The sequence below is a fragment of the Musa acuminata genome, chromosome BXJ3-3 (assembly GCF_036884655.1).
Source record: "Musa acuminata AAA Group cultivar baxijiao chromosome BXJ3-3, Cavendish_Baxijiao_AAA, whole genome shotgun sequence".
NCBI classification, from domain to species: Eukaryota; Viridiplantae; Streptophyta; class Magnoliopsida; order Zingiberales; family Musaceae; genus Musa; species Musa acuminata.
The window spans coordinates 3,518,899-3,543,879 of record NC_088351.1 but is presented as its reverse complement, the minus strand read 5'-3'; the positions used below and the strand labels follow the sequence as shown (position 1 = coordinate 3,543,879).

The 24,981-nt window shown below is 37.1% G+C and overlaps 3 protein-coding genes across 7 annotated transcripts; all 3 read left to right on the top strand.

Moving 5' to 3' along the window:
• The first annotated feature begins 2,141 nt into the window (after window positions 1–2,141).
• On the top strand, window positions 2,142–7,983 carry LOC103976867 (squamosa promoter-binding-like protein 12). Of its 5 annotated transcripts, none has more exons than XM_065141806.1 (7): window positions 2,142–2,432; window positions 3,414–3,610; window positions 3,681–4,567; window positions 4,993–5,129; window positions 6,473–6,736; window positions 7,195–7,567; window positions 7,651–7,983. In XM_065141806.1, the coding sequence occupies exons 3-6, from the start codon at window positions 3,903–3,905 to the stop codon at window positions 7,524–7,526; spliced, it is 1,398 nt and encodes a 465-aa protein (XP_064997878.1). In that variant the 5' UTR covers window positions 2,142–2,432; window positions 3,414–3,610; window positions 3,681–3,902; the 3' UTR covers window positions 7,527–7,567; window positions 7,651–7,983. The 5 variants fall into 5 exon arrangements, with proteins under 5 accessions (XP_064997878.1, XP_009390476.2, XP_064997879.1 ...); XM_009392201.3 differs by lacking the exon at window positions 2,142–2,432 and having other exon boundaries at window positions 2,559–3,610; window positions 3,681–3,778; window positions 3,871–4,567; XM_065141807.1 differs by lacking the exon at window positions 2,142–2,432 and adding an exon at window positions 2,560–3,260.
• An 892-nt stretch (window positions 7,984–8,875) lies between these two features.
• Window positions 8,876–11,951, top strand: LOC135632752 (SUMO-conjugating enzyme SCE1-like). Its single transcript, XM_065141515.1, has 6 exons — window positions 8,876–8,919; window positions 9,565–9,664; window positions 9,758–9,841; window positions 11,249–11,401; window positions 11,480–11,593; window positions 11,692–11,951. Exons 2-6 carry the CDS (start codon window positions 9,596–9,598, stop codon window positions 11,752–11,754), a joined length of 483 nt encoding a protein of 160 aa, XP_064997587.1. The 5' UTR covers window positions 8,876–8,919; window positions 9,565–9,595; the 3' UTR covers window positions 11,755–11,951.
• Window positions 11,952–12,952: 1,001 nt separating this feature from the next.
• On the top strand, window positions 12,953–24,387 carry LOC135633761 (aspartate--tRNA ligase 2, cytoplasmic-like). Its single transcript, XM_065143637.1, has 10 exons — window positions 12,953–13,531; window positions 15,323–15,433; window positions 15,665–15,778; window positions 16,508–16,798; window positions 16,884–16,994; window positions 17,169–17,222; window positions 18,128–18,207; window positions 18,282–18,397; window positions 22,908–23,022; window positions 23,993–24,387. Exons 1-10 carry the CDS (start codon window positions 12,968–12,970, stop codon window positions 24,117–24,119), a joined length of 1,683 nt encoding a protein of 560 aa, XP_064999709.1. The 5' UTR covers window positions 12,953–12,967; the 3' UTR covers window positions 24,120–24,387.
• The last annotated feature ends 594 nt before the right edge of the window (window positions 24,388–24,981 follow it).

Genomic DNA, 24,981 nt, shown 5'->3' with positions numbered 1-24,981 from the left:
ATGTATCAACAAATATTTTTTTTCTCTTTTGAATTTTTGATGCAATTTACCATCATCATCATGATCATCTCCATGAGTGGGTCTTGTGGAGTAGGCAAAATGAGTTCACAAGAAGAAACAAGCCATCAAACGTGATTTTGATATAGAAGAGCACCTCTGTACTGGAGATGATGAAAGATTCTATTGTGGATCAGATCAAGGAGTTAATCAAGTACAAAAATGTGGTTTTGTGCTGATGACTAGAAAGAAGATGATTGAGCATAACCATAATGACAAGGTGGGTTTAGTGAAGTCAAATCAAGCAAACTGACATCATTTGAACACACACTGCCTTTGCTGCTGTGGTTTTTGATAGATCATTTGCATCTGGTGTCTAATCTTTCTCCCTTTTTTTGAAGTTTTTTCTTCTCAAGAGAATAGACAACATAGACTTGTCATTGTTTAAGAACTGCTTGGGTACTGAATCTGCAACCACACAAGACCAATGGTCAATCAATGATTAAGGCCAGGAGGCTTCTTAGTTAGAGTGTATCTATGCTTCCATTTTGTCCAAATTAATATGAATAAATGATTCATTAATTCCTATTGCACTTCCACCAAATTAAAGAATTCTTGGTATGCATGTTGCTAAAACCCCACTCTCTTTTATGACTTTATTTTACTCAGCTGCTACTGATAGTACACAGAGTAGATAAGTAGGTTCTTGTGTTGTTGTTTTCTAAACATTAGATGAGAGGTGTTTGTTTAACTACTCTTTTTTGTTTTTTTGACTTGTCTTGACCCCCAGTGCAGACAATATCAATCTACAATTATCCATGGAAAGTCATTTACCTTACTGTATGTTGGTAATTCTTTTCATTCAAAACCTCCTACTAAAAGTCCTCAATCAATTGTCACAGATTGCAAGTGCAACAAAACCTTGTTACACTGTGAGAAAGAACATGGCTTGATTCTGGTGGCACATCATTATCACAACCAATCAATGTGATAAACAGTACATCTCACAAACTTATTTTCTTAAAGACCAGCTATCTTGAAAGAGTGTCTTGAAGATGGCAAATTCCCTATACAATCATCAGTATGATTGGCCTCATGATGAATGAGATCAAAAAAATATTTCATAAGTTGGTCTATTTTGAGTTAAATAATCTTGAAGAAGAGCCTAAAAAATTGCCAAAGCCAGAGAGGCTGCTCCAGCAGCTGATGCCCCAAGCTACTGTCAGTGACACCAGGCCTTAAAGATTCCAAAAGAAAATGATAGGTTCATCTTCTCAGACCTCCAAGAAAACCACTGACAACATCAGGAACAGTCACAGCAGCAACAGCATCAATGCAAAAATGACTCCTTGGTGGCAGCTTTGTCAAGTGGCTGTTGATGCCTCCCCCCACTGATGGAACAGGAGCTCAGGTCCACATGATATTAAAATCTGTTCCTTGCAGAGGTCCCAAGTTAGATGGGTCAAATAATGTTGACCTACCAAACCTAGATCCGACACTTATGAACAGTTCAGTTTGGTGTAGCCTTCCAGAAATCCATGTGCCAATGTCTTTAGCTCATTCAAGGCAGCAACTCATATATTAAAGTTAGATATATTAATTACTACAGATCCTATAAGGCATGGTGATATGATGCAAGTGATAAGCTCATGTAGATGGGTTTCATGATCTTGGAAAATCATTTTTTTTATTATCATAGGTTTTAATTGTCTGACATATAAGAGTTCCGAGTCGATCCAAGTTTGACATTCAAACTTATCGTAAACCTTAAGAGTTTGAGATTGAGATAGTTTGGAACTTAAAACACATCTTAAGTCTTTTATAGTGAATCTTTGCCCATTACTCGATCAAGAAAGATGTTTATTTATAAAGGAATAATTTAAATATATTAAAAAAAATAAAAATAAAATTATAAATAATAAAAATAAGAATGTTAAATAGGAATCTCTAATATGAGTAGACCCTTCGTACTATTTATTAGACAAACTCACCGGGGGGGTGAGTGTATTCGACTCTGACGTTGGACAAAGTTGTAATTATATTCCAATAGTCGAATTTTCTCGTCTTCTTTAATTTCCCAATATATTCTTACTTTTTTGGTAGAATTCCCATCTTGTCGCACCTCTTCGAGCTCCTTTCTCACTGGGGGCTGCCATCTCTCTCCTCGCCGCCCATTTGGAGCGAGACAAGATGGAGTGCTCTCTCAGTCAAGAGGGGCGAGTGTTCTGGTGCGGCCAGGTGACCGCACGTGATCGCTTGCAGTGCATTTCTGATGGCTGTTTCCGCTCTCGGTTCAATGCACCTCCACCAAAGATCGATTTCGATCAAAACAATCTGGAACGAATGGTGGGTCTCACAAACGCCGCCCGGCTTGAACCCTAGAACGTTCCCAATAATTAGGGTTCAAGATTCCGCCCTTTCAAGGGTTCTCACCGGTATGTTCCTTTTTATCCTTTCCCGACCGGGTAAAAGTTGCATTTTGGTTTCCGTGTTTGATATTGCTGCTCCCCTTGAGGAGGTAAAAAGTACGCTTTTTTTCTTTACCGAGCTTGGTCCGATAAAGATGGCGGGTTGGTCTGATAACAACGATGCAATTGGGTCCTTATGGCCAAAGATCTCTTCTAACCCTTTCCTTCTCCGGATTAAACCTAATCTGAAGCTTGTAAGAAGTATAGAATGGAAGATCTGGCTTAGACATTAGTTAATTTGCAGTACCGTTTCCTTTCGACGTTCTGTGACAGTAACTTTGGTCGGTTGCTTTCCTGTACGAAAGCCACTGGGTTCCTTGTTATCAATTAGGTGGGAGACTGCAGTAAAAAGGGCAAAAAAAGGGCACGAAGAAGCATACTATCGTGTTTCCATGTGCTTGTACCACTTGTGTGTCCACATGTCGCGTTTGGTCGCTTTCTTTACCTTTTCCTCACGGCAAGCCTTTTCCTTGCGATCTCCTTTTTGATGTGTTGATGGAGAAGGTGAAAGATTTCTAGCTTTTTAGCTCGGTTTGTGGTTAACTGTGCTTGTGTGGGAGGAAATAAAAGGCATTCCAACATCCTTCATCCAAGAATAGAAAGTTAGAGCTGTCCCAAGTTGACTTCTTTGTTTATTTTCCTTCAGCCCGAACAATGCCTTGTGGTTGATTGATAAGAAGTGTTCTGTGGTAGCTCAAGTTATTTGGCACCTTCCGATGGGAGGGCCCGAGTACACGGAATAAAGTTGATCATAGATTGGTGGAGCAGAAAATTTTGAGAGAAAATAACTACGGGGTAAAGTTGATATCCATGGATGTGTTCCTTTTTAAGGGAGCACTAGTGCTAATTGTTTTATCAGCCAACTGGTAGTACAGACGTTGATCAGATTTGTGGCAGAATAAACCAACAGAGGGAAATTTGTGTCTTGTGTTTTTTTTCATGTTTCAGCTGTAAGAAAAGGAAGTGTAAGAAATGCCTTAGATGCTTCCGAGTCATTGCTCCCGTGAAAGGAGTTTGCTGTAGCCTGGATCAAAGAAGATAAGCGCAGAAGATTCATTATGTTTCTGTGAGTTCAGCAGGAAACACGATTGCTTTTGTTATTGATGTGTATGGACATTAACCGTATCCTGGCATGACAACCGCAGGTAAAGATTGCTCTTTTCCATCCCATTGCTATGTTTTCCCCTGATCTGATCAACAAGTGTTTGATTGCAGTTTGCTTTTCACAAGCTCCTGTCATTAAGGATGGAAGAAGTCAAGAAGAGCCTGTGAAATTTTCTTGGTCTGTTCTCTTCTTTTTTTATCCAGATTAAGTGAGTTCTGTTTACTCTTTTTTGGTTGAATTTATTCTCGCTTGATGATCCAGCACCTCCGAGTGCATTTTATTAGTCATTTCTTCCATCAGAATTATACTTGAAATCTGCAAGTGCTTCTTGGATGGATTGGGTTGCCAAGACTCCACTCCAGTGGGATTGGGAAACTCTGGAATTATTCAGTGAAAAAGAAAAAGAAATATGTAAATCTGCACAAGAACCTCTGTTGAAGAGTCAAGGCAGCATGGGTATTTGCAATGGATCTGTGTGTTCATCTCATGGTGAAGCATCATCTGCTCTAGAATTGGGCAATAGTTCATCCAAAATCTTCGTCTCGTCATCGGTTGACTCTTCACCTAAGACAGAACAGAGAAATTTGGAGTTTAACTTTAATTCAGCTGAAGCGACCCCTCATAGCTCGAATAAGATTATCTTTGCAAGGGTTGGGGGTTCTGGAACTTCACCTGTTCCTTTGGCTGCAGGCCGCCGTAAGGAACCACTTACTCGTTTGAAGCTTGGGCACACCTATTTTGAAGAAGGTGGTGCAAAGAATAATGTCAAAAGCTCATCTTCCTTGCCTCCTTTGGCCTCATCCGCTGTTGTAGCTAAGAAACCTAGGGTGTCTCAGCAGAGCTCACAAAGCCCCTACTGCCAGGTTGAGGGTTGTAACATTGACCTTACCATAGCTAAAGATTATCATCGCAAACATAGAATCTGTGAAAGCCATTCAAAGTCTCCCAAGGTAATTGTAGCTGGTCAGGAGCGCCGGTTTTGTCAACAGTGTAGCAGGTGAAGCTCTTTTAAGTTGCTTTGTGAAAGTGAATGAAACATATTATCGAGCTCTTTTAAGTAACTTATATCTTATGGATCATTTTGGTTTTTCCCTCTTTAACACATTGTCAACACACCTCGTGGATCATATAGATTAAAGTTCTTTGCTGCCCAATATCGTCATGCTGATTGTAGTAGTTACACAAGCTTAGATGGCCAATGTGAACAGAATCTGAAGCTCTAAATGAAATGACTGGTGAAAGGATTAGTAACTCTATATTTGGGTATTGCATCAGGACTTTATAGTAACATATTCTATGCAAGTGTTTTCTGGTCATTGTGTTGTATGGTGTGCTCCAGATATATGTTCTGTTGAAAAATTTCATACGATTTGTTTTATTGACAAATCAAACAACCTGAAAATAACCTTTCGGTTATTCCAGGTTTCATCATTTGTCTGAGTTTGATCAAACAAAGAGAAGTTGCCGTAGGCGTCTATCTGATCATAATGCACGCCGTAGGAAGCCACAGCCAGCAACGATCTCATTCAATTCTTCAAGGATTTCCTCATCATTTTATGGTATAACTTGACTATGTCCTTTGAAATTAGCAACTCGAATCTTTTTTTTTCTTCCTAAAGAATGGTAGCTTCAGGCAGCTATGTTCATTTTCTTACAAGCATAATGGAATTTTGGTTAACAGTTTTGCTGTTTCTTTTTAAAAAACAATATTTCTATTTCTTTTTCTGTTTACTGAATAATTAAATTCAGGCACATGATTTGGAAGCACGTTATTAACGCTCTTAAACTGTTGTTTTTCTTGGATTGGCAATAGAATCTCCTTTTCTGCATTTAGTGATTATTTTAGTATTATTGTATTTTTAAATGGATTTAAGTTAAATATATGGGTTAAGATGCATTTTTAGGTTTGCGTTAACTGCACAAATGGTCTTATTCTTAGTATTCCACAAGTGACTGCTTCTCTTGTATAAAGTCACTTTTGTTTATTTTAATTTCAGATCCTTCACTCTCTTCTTGGATTGTATATTTTTTCTTGCCTCTTTTTATATTATCTCCTGACGTTTTGTTGCATCCTGTTTCAGCTTAAAAGGGTTATCTGAAATTTATTCCATAAGTTTGATTGAAGCCAATGGTTTCAGTTATTTAAGTCGGATTTGATTTTTTTCCGCTTAGTGCTGTCAACTCTGATGCCTGCATCAGCTGGTTGCAATAATCCATTGTTAGATGCATTCACTTGAAATCTTTCCTTTTCTTTTTCTGCAGCATGCCTTTTTTTGCTTATTGCCTTGTACATAGCTTAATGGTGGAAAGTTGGAACATCATGGCTTACTGTTGTCGTAGTTGTTGTCTTGTATCTTTTTTGCTTCTTACTGGTTCAAGTTGACACCACTTTGTTCAGACTAGCATGAAATGTCATTAAAAGCAGCTTCTGCTACTGTGTTTAACACCCACGTTGGATATATGCACAACACATAGTCAGTAGTACATCCAATCCTAGGAATATCGAGTCTTGTAGGACCACGTTCAATTCTCCAATATCAGATTACAATTGAGAGGAGACGAGTGAACGTGTACTAGCAGCTTAGCAAATTGCTTCTTCAGTAGCTGTTGAACATGTACTAGAACTGGTTAAGTATAGTAACTAGGCATGTCTGTGGATTGCCAACCTTCCATTTGCAATCTGTAGCAGTTTGAGTGAATGAACATTTTTGTTCTTTTTGTTGTTAGCATATGTGGTTGCTGGACATTTTTGCCTTGTCAATTTAAGAAGTACAAAATTCACTTTGGAAATTGCAATTGTTTATGTTAACTGCTTGTAGATCCCATGATTACAACCTTTTTCACCGCAACTTGAATGAAGGTTTTCTCTCCGTATGTTTTATCTTATTGTGATCCTGTACAGATGATAGACATCAGATGAATCTTGATTTTGGTCCAACTCCTCTGGGTCACATGACAACCACCGTAAGTTTCCCATGGGATGGCCCAAGCAACTTCAAGCTTGTTCAACCCAATTCTTGGACAAAGTCAAATAAAGTAGCAGGCATTAATGGGCAGCTGCAGTTTTCTAAATCTTGTCAAACACACAATATTTCCACCCTTCGCCATGTCAACATGGACGGGCTGTTGCCTACCAAGGGCACCACTGTCGATGTCTTAAATGAAGGTAACATTTTAAAGCACTTACAAAGTTTGTTGAGAAAAGGAAATAGCTGTCTATTAATCTTTTGTATCCATGTTTGGAACTGTTGTATTTTAGGTATAGATATACCAACTTTATTGTCTCTTTCTGTGCACACCTTAACACCATGTGTGAAGGACCTGCCATGGTCTTTTGCATGGGGGAAAACGTATGTCTTATGTGTTCCTCTCTTCGGTAAGACATGTATCAGGAGAATTTTCCACTTCTCATTTGCATGATAAGCTAAGCTATGCTCTTCTTCCATGAACATTACAAAAAGATTAGTAGCTATTCTTTCTGGCGATTTTTGACATAGAATACAACTGAAAATCAATCTACTTTGTGCATATTCAGGATGATTGGTTCCTATAATGCACTCCTTGTTCTGAAGCTAGCCATACCGAATTAGTCTTCAGGTTAACATTCAAGTTTGTACTTTACAGCTCTGGAATCATCTGCTTTTGCTTCCAACTTGGATGGAGCACCGGGTCTTGGTTGTGCTCTCTCTCTTCTGTCAAATGATCCATGCGGTTCAGCCAACCCAGGACCAACTTCTCATATCAAGCTTGCTAAAGCAAAGAATGCAGTTGCTATCCGTCCTGCTGCAAGTCCGGTTGATTTAGCAACAAGGTTTTTGCAGGATGATCAGTCACCATCACAGTCCATGATGCTGCCGTTCAACCCGCAAAACGGTAATGGTGGTCAGTTCCAGGAGTTTCAGCTGCACAAAGCACCATACCAAGCCTCCTTCTTCGACTCCACTCGGATACACTGAGACCCTCGACCAGATCACAATTACATTGTTCTGAATCCAAGGTCAGTTTCTACTTCATATACTTTCTTGTTTAATGCTCTGCAAATTTGCACTGTGATCTCTCAGTGATGCTTTTGTATACCAGGTGATGTTCTTGCTATCGACACTGGATTGATCAGCTCCAGATGCTTGGCAACATTTACTTGTATGCCTTTCTGTGGCATCCACTCCGATACCATCAGCTCCTACTCTTTAAGGCTTTCTTCCTTTCCCTTGTTCCGGTGAAAGATGCAAGCGCGTCGATAAGTGATCGTGTCATCGAAGAAGTTTACTTCCTTGATGAGCTTCAATGAGGTTCCCTTCGATCTATTTATAGTTAAGAGTATCTGTCCATGCCAAACGGTACTAAATTTCTCAGCTGAGAACATTTGCTGCTTCTATGACTGCTTTGTTCTTGATGAATATGGAAACCTTTGGTCAATAAGATCATGAACTATCGAAGCCCTCCTGCATTCCTGCATTCTTGATTGGATGCAGCCATATATATATATATATATATATATATATATATATATATATATATATATATATATATATATATATATATATATATATATATATATATATATATATGTGCTTGTTAAAGTGGTAAAGGCGAACCTAATTTGAAGGGCTACGTATCAATTATTTTTTGAATTATTTATGAAAGAATCATGCAATAGTCAAGAATCAATTCTGGATGTGCTCATGCTCATATCCCACAATAATAAAAGAAAAAGATGATAGCATATAGACATTTGAAGAGAGAATAAAGGCAACGATCAAATATTTTTAATTTGATAGCCAAATAAATTTTCATGGAAGGAATTACTCATAAAACCTCAAATTTTTATCTTTTTAGCATAATTTCAAATAATTATCGTCGAACATTCTTTTCAATTTCCCGAGTATAAGTAGATATAAAAAAAAAATCTAATTTACATTGCTATTTTTTAGAAAACCTATTAGAAGATAAGAATATTAGGAATACTTTTGTTATTTAGGAAGTGGTTAAATAAGTTTTAACATTAATAGGACACATGCCAAATTTTACATGCATAATGGTAACCATGATATTGTCAAAGGACAGATAGGTAAATATATATAGCAACGCCGAAAGCAACGGGACGAAAGGGGCGTTTAAATTGCTTGCGTACTTCGCACGCGGACTGTCCATTCTATTCAACGGCCGACTTCTTTAGGCATTAAGTCGCTATCCCCCGTCATACCACGCAGAACCGTCCGTTTAAGATCGGACGGTCTATCGACGACGCTCTTTCCACGTGCGTTCCCGTCGACCTCCATCACAACCCGCTATTAAAAGCCTTCGTCTAGCTGGAAAAGAGAGCCGTGTCTGCGTTCGCTTCTCTCGAAGGTATGCGCTACTCTCTCTCTCTCTCTCTCGCTTGTTCTTCGTCTTGTGCCTCTCGATTAAGGATTCGATGCATCGAGTTGGGTTTTCTTGCTCGATCTCTGTGTTTGACGGGTTCTGCACAAGATTAATCTCATCGATGGGTCTTTCTTGTTCGTAATAATGAGGATAACGTCGGTGATTGAGGTGATGAACAGTCTGCATGCTAAAATTTGAAGCTTTCATGTGTTGTCATCTCCTCCGCGAGATGAAGATGTTTGTAACTAGTGCAAAATTGTATTTTACTTCGAATTTTCAGGATGATGCTGTGATTTCTCCTTATTTTTGGCGTTTTATACTTTTGTAAGCACGTCTCACTGATGTTAATTGGACACTAAGAAATTTTTCTGAGGTTAGTTGCATTACGAAGTCCATATTTAGGGTTCCTTAATCGACACTTGGAATCGAGGATGTTTCATGTATATGAATGCTCTCCATGACATAAAGTTCTGTCTGACCTCTGCTGTGTTGAGATTTTTTCTCTGTTGCCAGTAGTGCTCCCATATGGTGCATATATAGCGTCGTTACTTGGTCATCATCACTAAAAGCTTTACATTTCAATTGATACCTATAATTGCAAGGCAGAATTTTGAAGTTCCGTAATTGTAGGAACCTGAGAGATCTGCAAAAAGGGTACAACATGTCTGGAGGCATAGCACGCGGTCGTCTCGCAGAAGAACGCAAAGCGTGGCGTAAGAATCACCCCCATGTGTGTTGCTCTCTCTGATTGTGGGCTCATAGAATGTTTATAGCGTCAAATTGATTTATTGTACTTATATTTTAGTGGTGCCAATATTGGTAGGGTTTTGTGGCTAAGCCAGAAACATTGGCAGATGGTACTGTGAATCTGATGATATGGCATTGCACGATCCCTGGTAAGCCGGGGGTAAGTCTGATTCTAATCTCATACATGAATATCTTTGTTTGCAATCTTCATTTTCCTAGATAGCTCTTTAATTTTGCCCTTTCTTGGGCATAATTAGTTGTCTTACTATTTTTACCATGATTTGATTTTGATAACCACATGAAGTTTCTTGACAACCCGTTTACTATCCTGATGAATAGATATTTATGTAATTTGGTTTCTCAAAATAATGGTAAATATATGAAGCAAGTTGATTAGACCATTCCAGACTTGGGTGTCTGGTTGTTGCTGTGTGACTCATTTTGTCTTTTTTCTCCTTGAAGATTTTTGTTTATTCTTCTTAATCTTCTCTTCTCATTTTTCTCCTCTTTTTGATATGTTGGGAATATGGAATTTGTTGGTTTCGTTGTCTACCTTTGGTAGCTGAACTAACTATATTGCCAGAAATAAGGGAAAAGTCTCTATTAAGTTGCCAAATGAATTGAAGCAATATTTTTCATGTTTATTTATCAGTTTTATTAGTTGGTGCGAATGTGTTATTTTGAACAACAACAATAACGTAAAGATAGTGCTTTAAAGTCTCAGCTTCTTGGGATCAAGCTTAGGAGTCTTTCTGTGATGAGATCTAATTTGGATTTGTCCAGGATTGCAATTTTCACTAAAAGATTGGTATTTTTTTCTCATGTTCTATTAAAATCTTACTTGGTCTTTCTTCTTATGTATCAAATTTTTTTGTGTTATAACCTTCTGATGTTTTATAAGGTATTTCCCAACACGTATGGACCACTTAGATGAGTTAATGTCATCCTCAGCCAGTACTACCTCGGACCTGCTTGAGATGCAATCAATTATCGTCTTTCTTAGTGGCTCTGCTATCTCAACAATATCATCGTGATCTAATGTTTTGGTGCATAATGTTTGCTAATTACCGGATGTTATTAACACTGAGGCATGATTTCGTAGCTTGTAAATTATCGATTTAGTACCCGTTCTGTAAAGAAAGTTTCATGAAAAAACAAATGTATGGTTTTTATGTATATGAATTATGCTTACGTAAACTGATTTTCTCACAACATAGTGGATGACAAATTAGATGTGCAAACAAACAATTCTAGTGAAAGCAATTGTAGAGAAGCAGAAAGCTACTCTTGCAATCATATGGACTTGTTGATACGTGCAATTTTAGGAAAAAAATTAATAGTAATGGACTTGTATATATAATACCCTAAAGTGCAATACCTTGTTAAAACATTATGTTGAACCACTAGAATCAAGGGTGCTTAAATTTAATGCAGGCTTATTTGCAAAAGATAAATACTATCATATATTTCCCTTTTCTAGGTATATTTGAGCTAGACATCTGAGTTAAAGTCTTGTCAGGACAGGTGTGTACTCTTAAAATCATAATTTGCAATATTTGCATTGCAGACTGACTGGGAAGGCGGCTACTTTCCCCTAACACTCTATTTTAGTGAGGATTACCCTAGCAAACCTCCCAAGTGTAGGTTTCCGCAGGGCTTCTTCCACCCAAATGTCTATCCTTCAGGAACAGTGTGCCTTTCAATTCTCAATGAGGACAGTGTAAGCTACTGCTGCAAACCATCTTCATTGGCATATGTCGCTGTTAAATGTGTTATGACCTGCCTTTGTCATATGCAGGGATGGAGGCCAGCCATAACAGTGAAACAAATACTTGTGGGGATACAAGACTTACTAGATCAGCCAAATCCTGCTGATCCTGCTCAGACCGATGGCTATCATCTTTTCATCCAGGTCTGTCTTATCAAAATCTGCATGGCTTCTTCGTGGGCTTGTCAGGGCACCAATTTGTGATTCTGATGCAAGAAGCTAACATGTCTGCTAACTTACAGGATCTTGAAGAGTACAGAAGACGTGTTCGACAGCAAGCCAAGCAGTATCCGGCTCTTGTCTAGTCTCACCAACTCGTGCCATGTATCGTAGGCGATAGACTTTTGCTTGTTATTCTGACAACTAGTTCCAGTCTGAAATCAGCTATGTCAGTGTGGTGATTTGCCTAAATGCATATAGACCAATGCTACTCCCTTGTTCATCCATGTGTAACGTACTTTGTTAATTGCAAATGAATTGTTGTGATCGTCAGCTATATCAATATTACTGATCAGGTTCATCACGATACCTCGACTGGGTTAAAATTGATCCATACCTATCGGTATCTAGAAAATTTTTGCGAATGCTTATGCTTTCAGTGCAAGTTCATGAATCTGGTTTCCTGATTACAGTTGAAAATTTGCTCATTGTGTCAAGGTGCAGTTGCAACTTGGGCATCACACAATGCAACGAAGACTAGCTTCTCCATCTTACCAGTGTGCATGCGACATAACAAATTGTGTGCCATATGAACATTCCTTGTGTACACACTTTATGACATCTTGATGAACTGGAAGTTGGAGAGGAGTAAAATTTGTTGTCTGTTGATATCCTTTTTGCAGCAGTAGTTTCTTATGAATATGATTTGGAAAATTGAAAGGAAATGAGGTCCTACTTATCAAGCCAATCTGAACTCTATTCACAACAGCTAATCTATGTTATTAATCTATGAGTCAGAATAAAGCACTCATCAAATGGTATCTTTTATAGCATCAACGATCTTTGCCTTGTGTAATCCATGTCCTCCATAGTGGAGTGTGACCACATCAAGTTGCATTAACAAAGATTGATGTCTGATAGTGGAAGAACATGAGGAATTTGTGCAAGAATGATTCTGTTCCCATGGTCTTAGAGATCAAGATTAGAAGAATGCATTATTAACTGTGATCATCCATCAAACATTTCTCTTGGGAATAAAATATTAAACAATATAGGTTAATCATACTTGTTAAGATATTTAGTTAAAAATATACATATATATATATATATATATATATAAAATATCTTAAATATACTTAAATATATTCTCATTAAGTATTTATTATTCCAAATAATAGTCAATATGTTTTTCTGGAATTTATAGGGATATATTTGTTAAAATCGAGATTAAAAGGAATGTATCTGTTAAACTAAAATGTATAGGGATATATATCAAATACCTGTCATTGGAGGGTTGTCTTTGCAATGTTGCCATCTACCTATATATACCTGCTACTAGTAGGGTTTTGTTGATTGTCGATGCGCGGTGCCTTCGCCATGGCCTCATCTGAAGCCGAGACCGCCGCCCAAGCGCCCCCGCCGCCCACTCCGGCCGACTGCAATGCCTCCGAGACAGCGGCGGGGTCCCTCAGCAAGAAGCAAGCCAAGAAACTCGCTAAGAAGGAGGCCAAGGAGGACCGCAAGCAGCAGTCCGCTACAGCCGCGGCCGCCGCCTCCCAGGTGGACTCCGCTGAGGCCGATCCCTTAGCCGCGAACTACGGCGACGTCCTGGTCGAGGATATCCAGTCCAAGGCGATCAGCGGACGCGAGTGGACCGAGATCGGCACGCTGGGCGCGGACCTCGCCTGCCGGGCCGTGCTCATCCGGGGGGTCGCCCAGACGATCAGGCCCGTGAGCAAGAAGATGGCTTTTGTTGTCCTGCGGCAGTTCATGAGCACGGTCCAGTGCGTCCTCACGGTCGACAAGGAGTTTGTGAGCCCCCATATGGTGAAGTTCGCGACGGGGCTCAGCAAGGAGTCGATCGTGGACGTTGAAGGGATGATTTCCATTCCTAAAGACCCGATAAAGGGCACGACCCAGCAGGTACTTGATTATTCCCAATTCTTGTTGTATAAATTGTCGTAGCTTTGTTCGCTAATTAACATTTTAACTTTGAATTTGAGACTTGATGCAAAAGGTATCCCCAATTCGAACTGATTTTGGTTATATGGTGTGATTTCGAGGATTGCGAATTTAGCAAGTCTATGAGGATTTTAGCTGACGAGAATGAGAGACCAGGGAGAACCTTTGAGTTTACACGACGGCTGACATTGCCCACAAGTGTTGCATTCTTGAAACCGAGAGACACAGAATTATGATGTCTTGCCTCCTTTAAAACAATAAAAAGCAGGGATAGTGTTGTTTTTGAAGGGGATTTCCCTTGTCCTAAAATGATAATACGGAGACAGCGTGTTGGCTAACTCCTTAAATTTAAAGGCATTTAAGTCGATGCTGCTTATATGTTCTGATTTTTTTAGAGGTTGTGATGGAATCATGCCATGAAGTTTAAGGATTCTTGCTAGAGTTGGCATAAGCTGACGCATCTGATTGGTTTTCATATTGGAAATGGAAGAAGGCTTTATTTTGGTTTGATGTCTGGCTTGCTGGTGGCTCAATTATTCAAAGGATGTCTATTGGTGGTATTGAATTAACTGATATTGTTTTTTTATGCTAGAGTTTTAGAATGCATTTTTAATGGGCATTTGTATTTGTATTCAGCTTTGATTAAGAAAGCTAGGTATATATGGGAGAAAATCAGAGAGGTAATATATTGTAGATCGAGTTGTTTGGCTTCCCATACAAGTATAAGTTTTAGTGTGCATGACACTTGGCCATTGTTAGGAGGAAAGAAGCTAACATAGATTAGTCAAGGGGGCAGTTTGGTGTAAACATAGAATCAAATCAATAAGTTTTAATCCTATGGCTAGTGATGCTGGATAAATTACTTACTCTAACAGGTTCGTGAAAGATGGTGTTATACATTCTCTTCTTGCATTTTCTGTCAGGTCAACGAATAGTCAAGGTACCACATGTTTTGTTAGGCATTATGCTGCTGAGATTTGGAGGAGAATGTTGCATTGCAGAAGTATGACAAGGCCTATTATGAACTTTCTCCTTGAGTTCACATGATTTATTTCCAAGTATAAGAAAGAAAAAAATTGAGAAATTACATCAGGAAGGATGCACAGATTACTGGGAACAGATGAAGAAAAATTAGAGTTGTTGACCCCTTGGTGTTAGAATTGAAGTCATAGGTTATCGGCTTGAGGTCAGGAAAAAATATTGATGATGGATTAATGGCAAAAATGTTGGATTAGTGGTATATGACAATAATGATATACAAAAGATCCAAGTGGAGAATTTCGTTCAAATCCCATGTACGACATTACTTGAATCAATTCTAGGTTCTAAGCCCAGAGTAATGGATAGATATTATAATCACCTCTTTATTGTAATTTGTTAACCAACTCTGTGAATGTCAAAGATGCATGCCATTGATGTGAGATAATTGCTTGAAGAATTAATTTTCAGTTTTTTCCTGCTTGAATGGCATATACAACAGGTTTCTACCTTATATATCGATATTATGTTGCCTGATCTTTTAGCTGATTCTTCTATTTGCTAATATTAGAAGATAGCTGCTCAACAATCCATCTTGTTACCCTATCTGGTCTTCTCCATGCCATTTGCAAGTTTCTTAATTTATGTGCCTTGTTATGTATGGCAACCCTGTTTATTAAGCATCCTGTACGATGAAGAAGTCTCTTGGATATTTTTTTGGGGGGCAGGGAGGAGAGAGAAAACAAGATTCCTTACTCAAATTTTAATCTGCAGGTAGAAGTTCAGGTAAGGAAGCTCTACTGTATCAACAGATCTGTACCTAATCTGCCTATTAATATTGAGGATGCAGCACGAAGTGAGACAGAGTTCGAAAAAGCAGAGCTTGTAAGTTTGTTTTAATTAAAATTCTTTTTTTTGGTACATCAAAAGGGTTAGTAATAAGTAACAGTTTTGTGCTTTTATCACCTTATATACTTTTATGCTAGAGGTCAAACTATTATAGTATCTAGGACTGTTAGAAAAAAATTGGAAGTTCATTTGTCTTACTTTTTTTTAATGCATATAAGTTTTGGTTAATTGATTAATCTTCTGAAGGTGATAAACTGAATGACGCAGACTGGAGAGCAGCTTGTTCGTGTTGGTCAGGATACACGTTTGAACTATAGAGTTCTTGATCTGCGGACTCCAGCGAATCAGGCAATTTTTCGTATTCAGTGTCACGTTGAGGATGTAAGTTCACAATATTATATACCAGATCTAGCCCTTTTTTTTTCCATAGAAAGTTCCTTTTTGTGCTCACTTTTTCAGAAATGACCAAATTTGGTGCTAAATTCTGTTTGTTCTATTATCATTTTTTAATGAAAAATTTGTATGCCATGCTGCTGCTGCTGACATTATCCAGCATTTTGCCTATTACATTGATTGTTACTAATAGGCTTTCACCATGCTGTCTTGTAATGTAGAATTAGCAGCATTGTCGTGGAATGGTTTGCATGGGCTTATAAACACCCACTTCTGTGCCATGCAATCCTTTCCTTTGTATGCATTGTAATGACAGGGATTCTTCAATTCTTAATCAGTAGACCATTGTAAACAATTTAACTTTTTGGAAGTTGGAACACGTTAGTTTAACTATGTTAGCACCATATGCCACATGGATTGCTTAGTAATTGGTCATAGGTCTTTGTGGAAAGGAATAACATCTTTCGAGATTTGCGAGCTAATTGTGGCCTTTATTTCTACAACGTCTAATTAGTTTTTGCCTTTTCTGAAATGTAAGCTGTCTTTATGGTGTAGCAGCCCTGTGTAGATTTTTTAATTCTCTTAGAATGCATCTAACTGAAACATTTTTGATATAAAAACTTACATTGCAGCTTCACTATATTTTTGCAGAACTAAAATCAAAGCATTAGTCTTTTTATGTACAAAATCTTATGTGACCTTAGTAACAATGTGCAGGTGTTCAGGCGGTTTCTACGATCTGAGGGATTTATTGGTATCCATAGCCCAAAGTTGATTTCTGGATCAAGCGAAGGAGGTGCTGCTGTATTTAAGCTTGACTACAAGGGGCAACCAGCATGTTTGGCACAATCACCTCAACTTTATAAACAAATGGTGATATGTGGTGGTTTTGGACGTGTTTTTGAAGTTGGCTCTGTGTTTAGAGCCGAGGATTCATACACACACAGGCATTTATGTGAATTTGTTGGACTTGATGTTGAAATGGAAATTAAGGAGCACTACTTTGAGGTAGGAATTCGACTGTATTGCATCCTCTAATTGAATTATTTTTTGATTTAATTTTCAAGATTTCTTGTTGTATTTATTTGCATAGGTTTGTGATATTGTGGATCGATTATTTGTTGCAATGTTTGATGACCTGAATGAGAATTGCAAGAAGGAACTTGATGTTATCAACAGGCAGTATCCTTTTGAACCTCTGAAGGTGAAGGATATGATGTTTTTATTAAGATGATATATAGAATTCTTTAAACAATTGAATCTCCTTCAGCACATATTGTCTTTCTGATTTTCTCAATATGAAAGAATACTTCTTTCATGCTTTTGGCAAGCTTCCCCTGTATATTGTTTTTAATATCCTTTAGTTTATGATTTACAGTACTTGAGGAAGACCTTGAGACTTAATTTCCAGGAAGGCATCAAAATGCTTCAGGTGCATATCAGATGAACTGGTTCATTTTCAATATCTTCATATTAAAGTCACTCATTGGTCATCACTCGTTAACATTAGGTTATGAGCACTTTTGTATGCTTTCCTTTAGTTCTCTTTGATTGTGTTAAATACTGAAAGTTAATGCAATGAAGATGAGGCTGATATAGCATGCTGCATGGCATTGAAAACAAATTTCAGCCACGTGGAGAATGAAATATGTTATTAATCTGTTGGAGGCTGACTTCATAAGGAATCTGGTAGAGATTATGATCTGAACTGGTGATATGACTTATGAACAGAAAAAAAAGGTTATCACTAAAAATTAATAGTTTGTTGAGTGGAGGATTGTTGGCATGTAGATAGAAACCATTGCTTTTATTTATATTAGGATATTGACATTGGATTGCAATCTGGAGAGCTCAATCGAATGCACATCATAGTGTTGGTTTTATCATGAAAGTCAAATTGAAGCTGGGACTTTGTGTTTGTTGAACCTGATAGTGATGTTCATAACATTCATTCTGGTAGAAATTTAGTATATATATGTTGCGGACACCAGACTCTTTTGTGGCCATTTTCAAAAAGCACATAGCTTCTCTTCCAAAAAGAACCTCATGTTGAATATTAGTAATGTTTTTATGTTCTCTATTCAATTAAATTACTTGTTAAAGAGATCAAAGGTTGCGATAATTTTTTTTAATCTGTTACATGGAAGTCAAATTTGCTGCGTTGCTATGGATCTCTCAGTAATTATGCAGCTCCAGCATTTAACAGTTTAATTTATTTTCAAATAATTAAAGTTAGCTACTCTGTCTCCTTTGCTTTCTGACGATGAAAACCAAGTTTCAATCATAAAGTTAGTTTTATGTGGCTTCTCGACTAAAGAAGTCTGAGTGATTTGACAGGAAGCTGGAGTTGAAGTTGATCCTCTAGGTGACTTGAACACTGAGGCCGAGAAAAAATTGGGCCGGCTTGTCCGTGAGAAGTAGGTTACTTTTCTACTTTTGCAGGTTATATGAGATTTGTGAATGACATGCATAATCTTCCTTGCCAACACAGGTATGACACAGATTTCTACATTCTCTGTCGATATCCTTTGGTTGTGAGACCATTTTACACTATGCCTTGTTATGATGATCCAGCATACAGTAACTCGTTTGATGTTTTCATTCGAGGTGAGAATTAAGGCATTGTTTATTATTGGCAGTTTCCATTGCTTTAACTAGTCTTGAAAATGTGTGATTTCTTTTAGTCAGCTACCTAATATTTTATAGTGGTGACTAGTCTCTTATGTTTTCTGTACAAAAATGAGCAACTGATTTTAGTATATTTTTTACAAACAAAAAATATTCTCTCTTTTCACCTTGACACTTTTACTACTATAAAACACACTATTGATGAGTTCTCCTATAGATTTAAGTTCCTGTTCTCGTTACATCACAAGCAAAATTTTAAGATATAATTTCAGCACTATTAGGTTTTTAAAAGACATGTATAGTAGCCTTTCTTAATCCATCATTTCTGTTTTAACTGGTCATTTACCATTATTAAACTTTATCACTTTTAAATCATTCATCTATTTTTTTTAAAACTCAAAGTCTCAGAGTTGGTTGTCAGTTTTTGAAAATGCACAACCTTTCTTTCATTTTGACTAGCAATCACCCATGATATCAACATCACTTGTTAGTGCCTTGCAAGTCCTATTATGGTTGCAATTACTAATGATATTGTGCTAATCTAGCAAGTGGAATTAATTGGTTGAGTAAATGACATCAATAGTAATCACAATGTCATGGATTTAGCGGGAATTACCTAGGTCGTGAGGCACCCTTGTGGCAAAGTCACGGACTTAGCTAGAGTTGCCTAAGTCTTGAATTAGTCTTGTGCCAATGTCTCGGAGTTAGCTAGGATTGTCTAAGTCATGATATGACATTACATTATCCGTCCGCAAAGGGTCAACCTAGTTGTAACCTTGCTCAGGTCTTATAGAACCCGTAAAAAGAGCAAATTGATAAGTTTGAAAGTGAGCGGCGAATAAGTCTTGATGTCTCGTGAAGAGGGCAGCTTTACAAATAATTTAGCAAACACTCGATGTGCAAGAGAGAAAAGAGAGGAATGAGAAAATAAGGACTTTAAAAGGCAAAACGAACAGTCGTAAGTTCACGAACGATTGCTCGTCGGGTGTCGGGCGCGGTGGCAAATGATAGCCAAGCAATTTCACGCATGATACCAACATGTTCACTTGTTATTGCCTTGCAAGTCCCAGTATGGTTGCAATTACTAATAATATTATGTTAATCTAGCAAGTGGAATTAATTGGTTGAGTTAGTAATTGACATTAATAGTAACCAATGCTCAAGTTTTTTTCACTCTTTCATAACATCACTACAAGAACAACAAAGCTATAAGTCCCAACTATTTGGGATCGACTACATGGATATTTTACCGTCATAAAGATTTATAAAATATCATATATTTTATTGAGTTCAGAATACTTAAATATTTATTTATAGTTTCTATTAAAGTCTCTTTAGGTCTTCCTCTACCTCTCCTTGTACTATTAACATTAATTATTTCATCTCTTTTAACTACAATATCTATAGGCCTTCTTAGCATATGCCTATATCATCTTAAACGATTTTCTCTTATCTTATATTCTATTAAAGCGATATCTAGTTGTTCACGAATTAAAGTATTTCTTTTTTATCTTTCCTCGAAACGTCATACATCCATCTCAACATTCTTATCTCGACAACATAAACTTTTTTGTATATGTTTTCTTTTAACTGTTGAACACTCAATATTCATAAGACATTGTTAGTCTCACAATTATCTTATAAATTTTTTCTTTTAATCTTAAAGGTATTTGATGATCATATAAGACTCCAGACGCCTCTCTCCATCTTAATCAATGATTTAAAAACCTAGGTGCCAAAAGGCGCCAAGATCTCAAAATGCTCGAGGCGCTAGGCGCTCGCCTAAGCGACGCGAGGCGCTCTGACAATGGAACTTTCAGACAAGGAGAAAAGAATTGTTAAGAGGGGGAGAAAAAGTTACCGATAGTGGAACTTTCGGATGATAGAGGCGGTGGCGAAGGAACTACGAACGGTAGCAATAGTAACGACGGAAGCTACGGACGACAACAATGACAACGTCGAACGACAGTAGCGGTACAGTGATCCAGTACACTCAATTCCTAAAATAAGTGTGAAAAGAACTCTCTAACGCACCTCGAAAGTTCTCACATTAGCACAATGACTTCTTGTTTGCTTGAGTGAGATCACGATGGATTATGCAATTCCATCCTTTTAAAGTCCTTGTTACACCCCCTTTGATATTGTGGCATTGGATTCTTACCAATGTTTGCATTAGCAGTGTAGTATTTACTATTTAGAGCCCTTTACGCAAATGGATGTGTCTCTTACTCTTCGGGTTTGGTGTTGAAGAAAGGGTAAGGGTAGAACATATTTTTTATTTTGACAACAACCATCAACCTATGTTGATTGGTCAAACTTTCGTCAAATATAACTTTATAATTTTTACAAATATATCTACCTTTCTAGTGAGAAAAAAATCTATTTGACTGCAGTTGTGACCACTCTTATAAGTAATTAAATGTTCATATCTTTTCGTACAGTGAGTATTTATAATTATAAGATCATACGAAGTTGCAAAATGCAAAATCATACAACCATCTTCATTTCTCTCCCTGTAATCAAAGCTCACATGCACATCTTTATATTCACCATATGTTTTCTCTACATGATCATTTAAATCTCTTCCAATTATAAGTTTTTCGATTATAAACGTACATTGAATGATATCATTTAAGTTTTCTCAAAATTTTCTTTTGGTTTGATTATCCAATCCGACTTAAGAGGAATAAGCACTAATGATATTTAAAACATCTTGTCTTTTCATAAATTTTAGAATTATAATTTTATCATTAAATCTTTTTACATCTATAATATTGTTCTTAAGATCCTTATAAATAACAATTCCTACACCACTTCTGTGTTTAACTTTTCTAGTATACCAAATTTTAAATCCAGTATTATTAATCTCTCTAGATTTTGTCTCTACCCACTTAGTCTCTTTTAAACAAATAATATTTATTCTTCTTCTGATTATAGTGTCCATCAATTATAGTCTCTTTCTTGAAAATGTTCCTATATTCCAAGTTGCTAATCTAACTATCTGTTATTGAACTTTTTTACTCCCATTCGTCCAAAACATTGAGAGAACCCTACTTAGCACCACATCAGGGTGTCGATGTGATGGGCCTCTTCCAGGCGACCTCCTAGCCAATCATTTGCAATTCGGGACACCTAGGTAGTGAAGGTACCTTGTGTCACTTTTGAGTGATGACCTAGCTCTATATTGAAATCAGTTAAGATCTATGTTCATGAGATTTGACATAGTTTTATGCTGGTAGTCAGTGACCCAATGCAACCTTTCACCTTTTTCATCCGGGATTGGAACTAGCATTGGTGGTTTTCTTTTTCAAACCTAAATACAATACTATTATCCAGACCCTGGTTGTGTACATGCATAAACTGCTTATAGTTTTCTGTTTGTACATGGGCCATATATTTTGCTGATAATACACATGGATCTACCTTACTGGACAAAATAAACCAAGACCTTGTTAGTGTACCATTTCTTCGGATAACAAGTTTAGCTGTACGCTTATCATTAAAGTTGGGAAATGTTTTCTCAATACGGGCTGCGATGAGAAGCTGGTTTAAAATGGTTGTTTGACATGTACACTGTGCACATGAAAGCAAATTGTGGTGAGTTAATAACATCCATATAAAACAACGTAGGCAGTTTACCATAATGTGGTTAGCTGTCTTCAACAGTCATCTGAGATTTGTGTATCATATAGTAAACACAGTGCTAGAAATTGTTCTGTTAAGCATAAGATTCTGGATGCAGCCATGATTTGTTTGTTTGAAAGAGTGTGTTGTGTTCTACATTCAAGTTTCATCTTGACAGTGTATTTGCAGTCACTTACTGTCTTCATTCAAATGTTTTTCCTCGAGACTTCAAAAGTCAATTTTCCACCAACTTACAAACAAATATCAAAATTTGTTCTTTAGTGTGACACTTGACAATATAATTTTTCTGCTGTAAGTATGGTGAACTTTTGCATTGTTCGAAGCTTTTGCTGAATAAGGTATTAGAGCTTTACATTTTGCATGTCTCTTCCCATACAATGCAATTTCTTGAGGGAAGCAAGTACAAAATAATGGTGGCATTTAAATAACTCATGGGTTAGGCTTTTGGGGCTCAGGAGCTGATTAGGGATATTTGTTTGCTGCCCTCAGAATAATGTGCCTTGGTGTTTTTGGCCTCTCATTAGTGAAGTAAACATTAATTAAAAACGAAGCAGAATATACAAAGTTGAATTTGGTATAATGTACTACACAGGATTTCTTGTGATATTTTTCACTTCTGAAAGCTCTGTATATTTGATGCCTAATTATCTAGTTATATAATTAGAAACAACTTAATGAATCTATAGACACAGCCAATATTACTCAATGAATTTGCATATGCATTATTTTTTAGCATATGCCTATTTATGATTCTAGGTACATTTTTATTTTGATTATTCAGTTATATTGTAAAATAGACTGGTATTTTGCTTTTCCATTCTTTAACCTCTCTTTTCTTCCCTAGGTGAGGAGATAATTTCAGGGGCTCAAAGAGTACACCTGCCAGAGTTATTGACCACTCGTGCAGAGGCATGTGGGATTGATGTAAAAACAATAGCATCATACATCGACTCCTTCCGGTATTTATCTTTCTGCTTCCTATTTTTACCATTGGTACTATTTATTCCTTCTGATGTTTGTTTTAACTATTTCTTGTCATGATGATTTCATACCTTTAATTCCTTGTATCACATGTTTTTGCTGGCACCAATACTCATAACAGAAAGTATACACAATATATGCACACCAATTGGAAGAATATACCCACATATGTGACGCATTCCTACCTTACTTGTGTTTTGTTCCATGACTTCATTCAAAGATATGTTTGTAATCACAGTAATTTTTACTGGTAGAATGCTCAATGAAATGGTTCAGTTTTTAGAGTGGTAAAACCACTAGGCATCAAAACATTTGATGAGGAAAAACTAATATAATTGGAGAAAACCTAATGATACGTTACATCCATTATACATCCTTTTTTATTGTAGCACCATAACTAGCTGTTCAAACTTGAAGCAGACCCTTCTCCCAGGTTAATGCTTTAGTTATCTGTAGTAACAACTTTCCTTTTGATGGTGACCTTTTAACTGTGTGTGCGCATGCACATGTTTGTGTGTGTGTGCTACACACTTGCACAAGTGTGTCTATTTGTCTTCATGTCTCTCTGTCCATCTATCTATGTGTGTGTGCGCGTGTGAGTGTTCATGTGTGTGTGGGTGTTCTTCTGTGTGTGCGCATGCATCTGTATGTGGACGTGCATGTGTGTGATTGAAGGGTGGCTTGCTTTTCTTTTTTAAGCTTCTCTTTCATGAGTTCCAACTGTCAGAATCTGAAGAACCGAGTAAAGACATCTAAGTCAATAAATCTGCGTAATGCATAAATCTTACTAGAATTAGCTTTTGAATGTAATAGATGATGACTAAAATAAATTGTGGAACATCCTTTGGGATAACAGACTACTGATCACTGCAAATATGGAAATAAGTACTGAGCCTTTGTTTACTTATTCATCCATGTTCTTATGTTGAACTGGTGAATCTTTTCTAGGTATGGCGCACCTCCACATGGTGGCTTTGGCATTGGCTTGGAGCGAGTGGTGATGCTCTTCTGCGCTCTCAATAACATCCGCAAGACATCCCTTTTCCCACGCGATCCACAAAGGCTTGTTCCATAACATTGTCAGCCTCATTGCTTCCATCATTGGAAGTTGTCGTAATCTGTTGTTAGGGCAAGTTCAGGAACCCTGGGCAAGTCCTTTGTTGCTATATAAGTACACCTGCTTGATGTCTTTCTAATCTACTTTCTCGTTTAACAAGAACAATGTTTCCCCAACTCCCAATGTCAAGTGTGACTTTTTTTTGAATGTATCTTTTATGGGTTATAAGCAGCATTATATGTGGGACAAACGAATGAGATGCTGTCTAAATTATTTGTTGTCGCTATCCTACTGTTTCTTGTGAATTGCTTGAAATATATGTTGCACAGGTGCTTCCATACTGATCCGAGTGGACCCTTCTGGATGGTCGGATTATAAAAATTGAAAATACTGGTTGAAATGGATCCAACTTGTTGGTCGGATTAGAAAAATCGAAAACTGATTATTGACTGATCTTTTTCACTTTTTGAATCAGTCATGTAATGAGTCAATTGACTTGTTTATTTTTGAATGATTTGTATGAATCGATTGAATTGAATAAAAAGATTAGGTTATTTAAATATTTTTAATTCAAAAAAAATTATTTACTTGTTGTAAATAAGGGATATAGAAAACCTAAGAATCGACTTAGTGACAAATTTAACCGTAGCTTCAGCAAAGATTAAATGTGGGGAGAACAAACGATAGTTTACCATAATCAAATAAGAAAGTGAACCAACTTAGCTTTTGGTCAAGGCTAATTGCATAGTACTTTATGTAATTAACTATTATTAGCATCTCGATCCCTATACTTTAAAAAATTAAATTGATATTCGTACAATTACGAAAATAAAATATCTAGATTTATTTATATCTAGATTTATTTATCTTACCGTCGTTG

Coding starts and splice junctions, on each gene's coding strand:
- LOC103976867 (XM_065141806.1), top strand. CDS start 3,903: ATGGATTGGGTTGCCAAGACTCCACTCCAGTGGGATTGGGAAACTCTG. Junction 4,568..4,992: donor TTTTGTCAACAGTGTAGCAG/GTGAAGCTCTTT, acceptor CGGTTATTCCAG/GTTTCATCATTTGTCTGAGT. Junction 5,130..6,472: donor GATTTCCTCATCATTTTATG/GTATAACTTGAC, acceptor GATCCTGTACAG/ATGATAGACATCAGATGAAT.
- LOC135632752 (XM_065141515.1), top strand. CDS start 9,596: ATGTCTGGAGGCATAGCACGCGGTCGTCTCGCAGAAGAACGCAAAGCG. Junction 9,665..9,757: donor GGCGTAAGAATCACCCCCAT/GTGTGTTGCTCT, acceptor CAATATTGGTAG/GGTTTTGTGGCTAAGCCAGA. Junction 11,594..11,691: donor GCTATCATCTTTTCATCCAG/GTCTGTCTTATC, acceptor GCTAACTTACAG/GATCTTGAAGAGTACAGAAG.
- LOC135633761 (XM_065143637.1), top strand. CDS start 12,968: ATGCGCGGTGCCTTCGCCATGGCCTCATCTGAAGCCGAGACCGCCGCC. Junction 15,779..16,507: donor TTCAGTGTCACGTTGAGGAT/GTAAGTTCACAA, acceptor AACAATGTGCAG/GTGTTCAGGCGGTTTCTACG. Junction 16,995..17,168: donor ATCCTTTTGAACCTCTGAAG/GTGAAGGATATG, acceptor TATGATTTACAG/TACTTGAGGAAGACCTTGAG.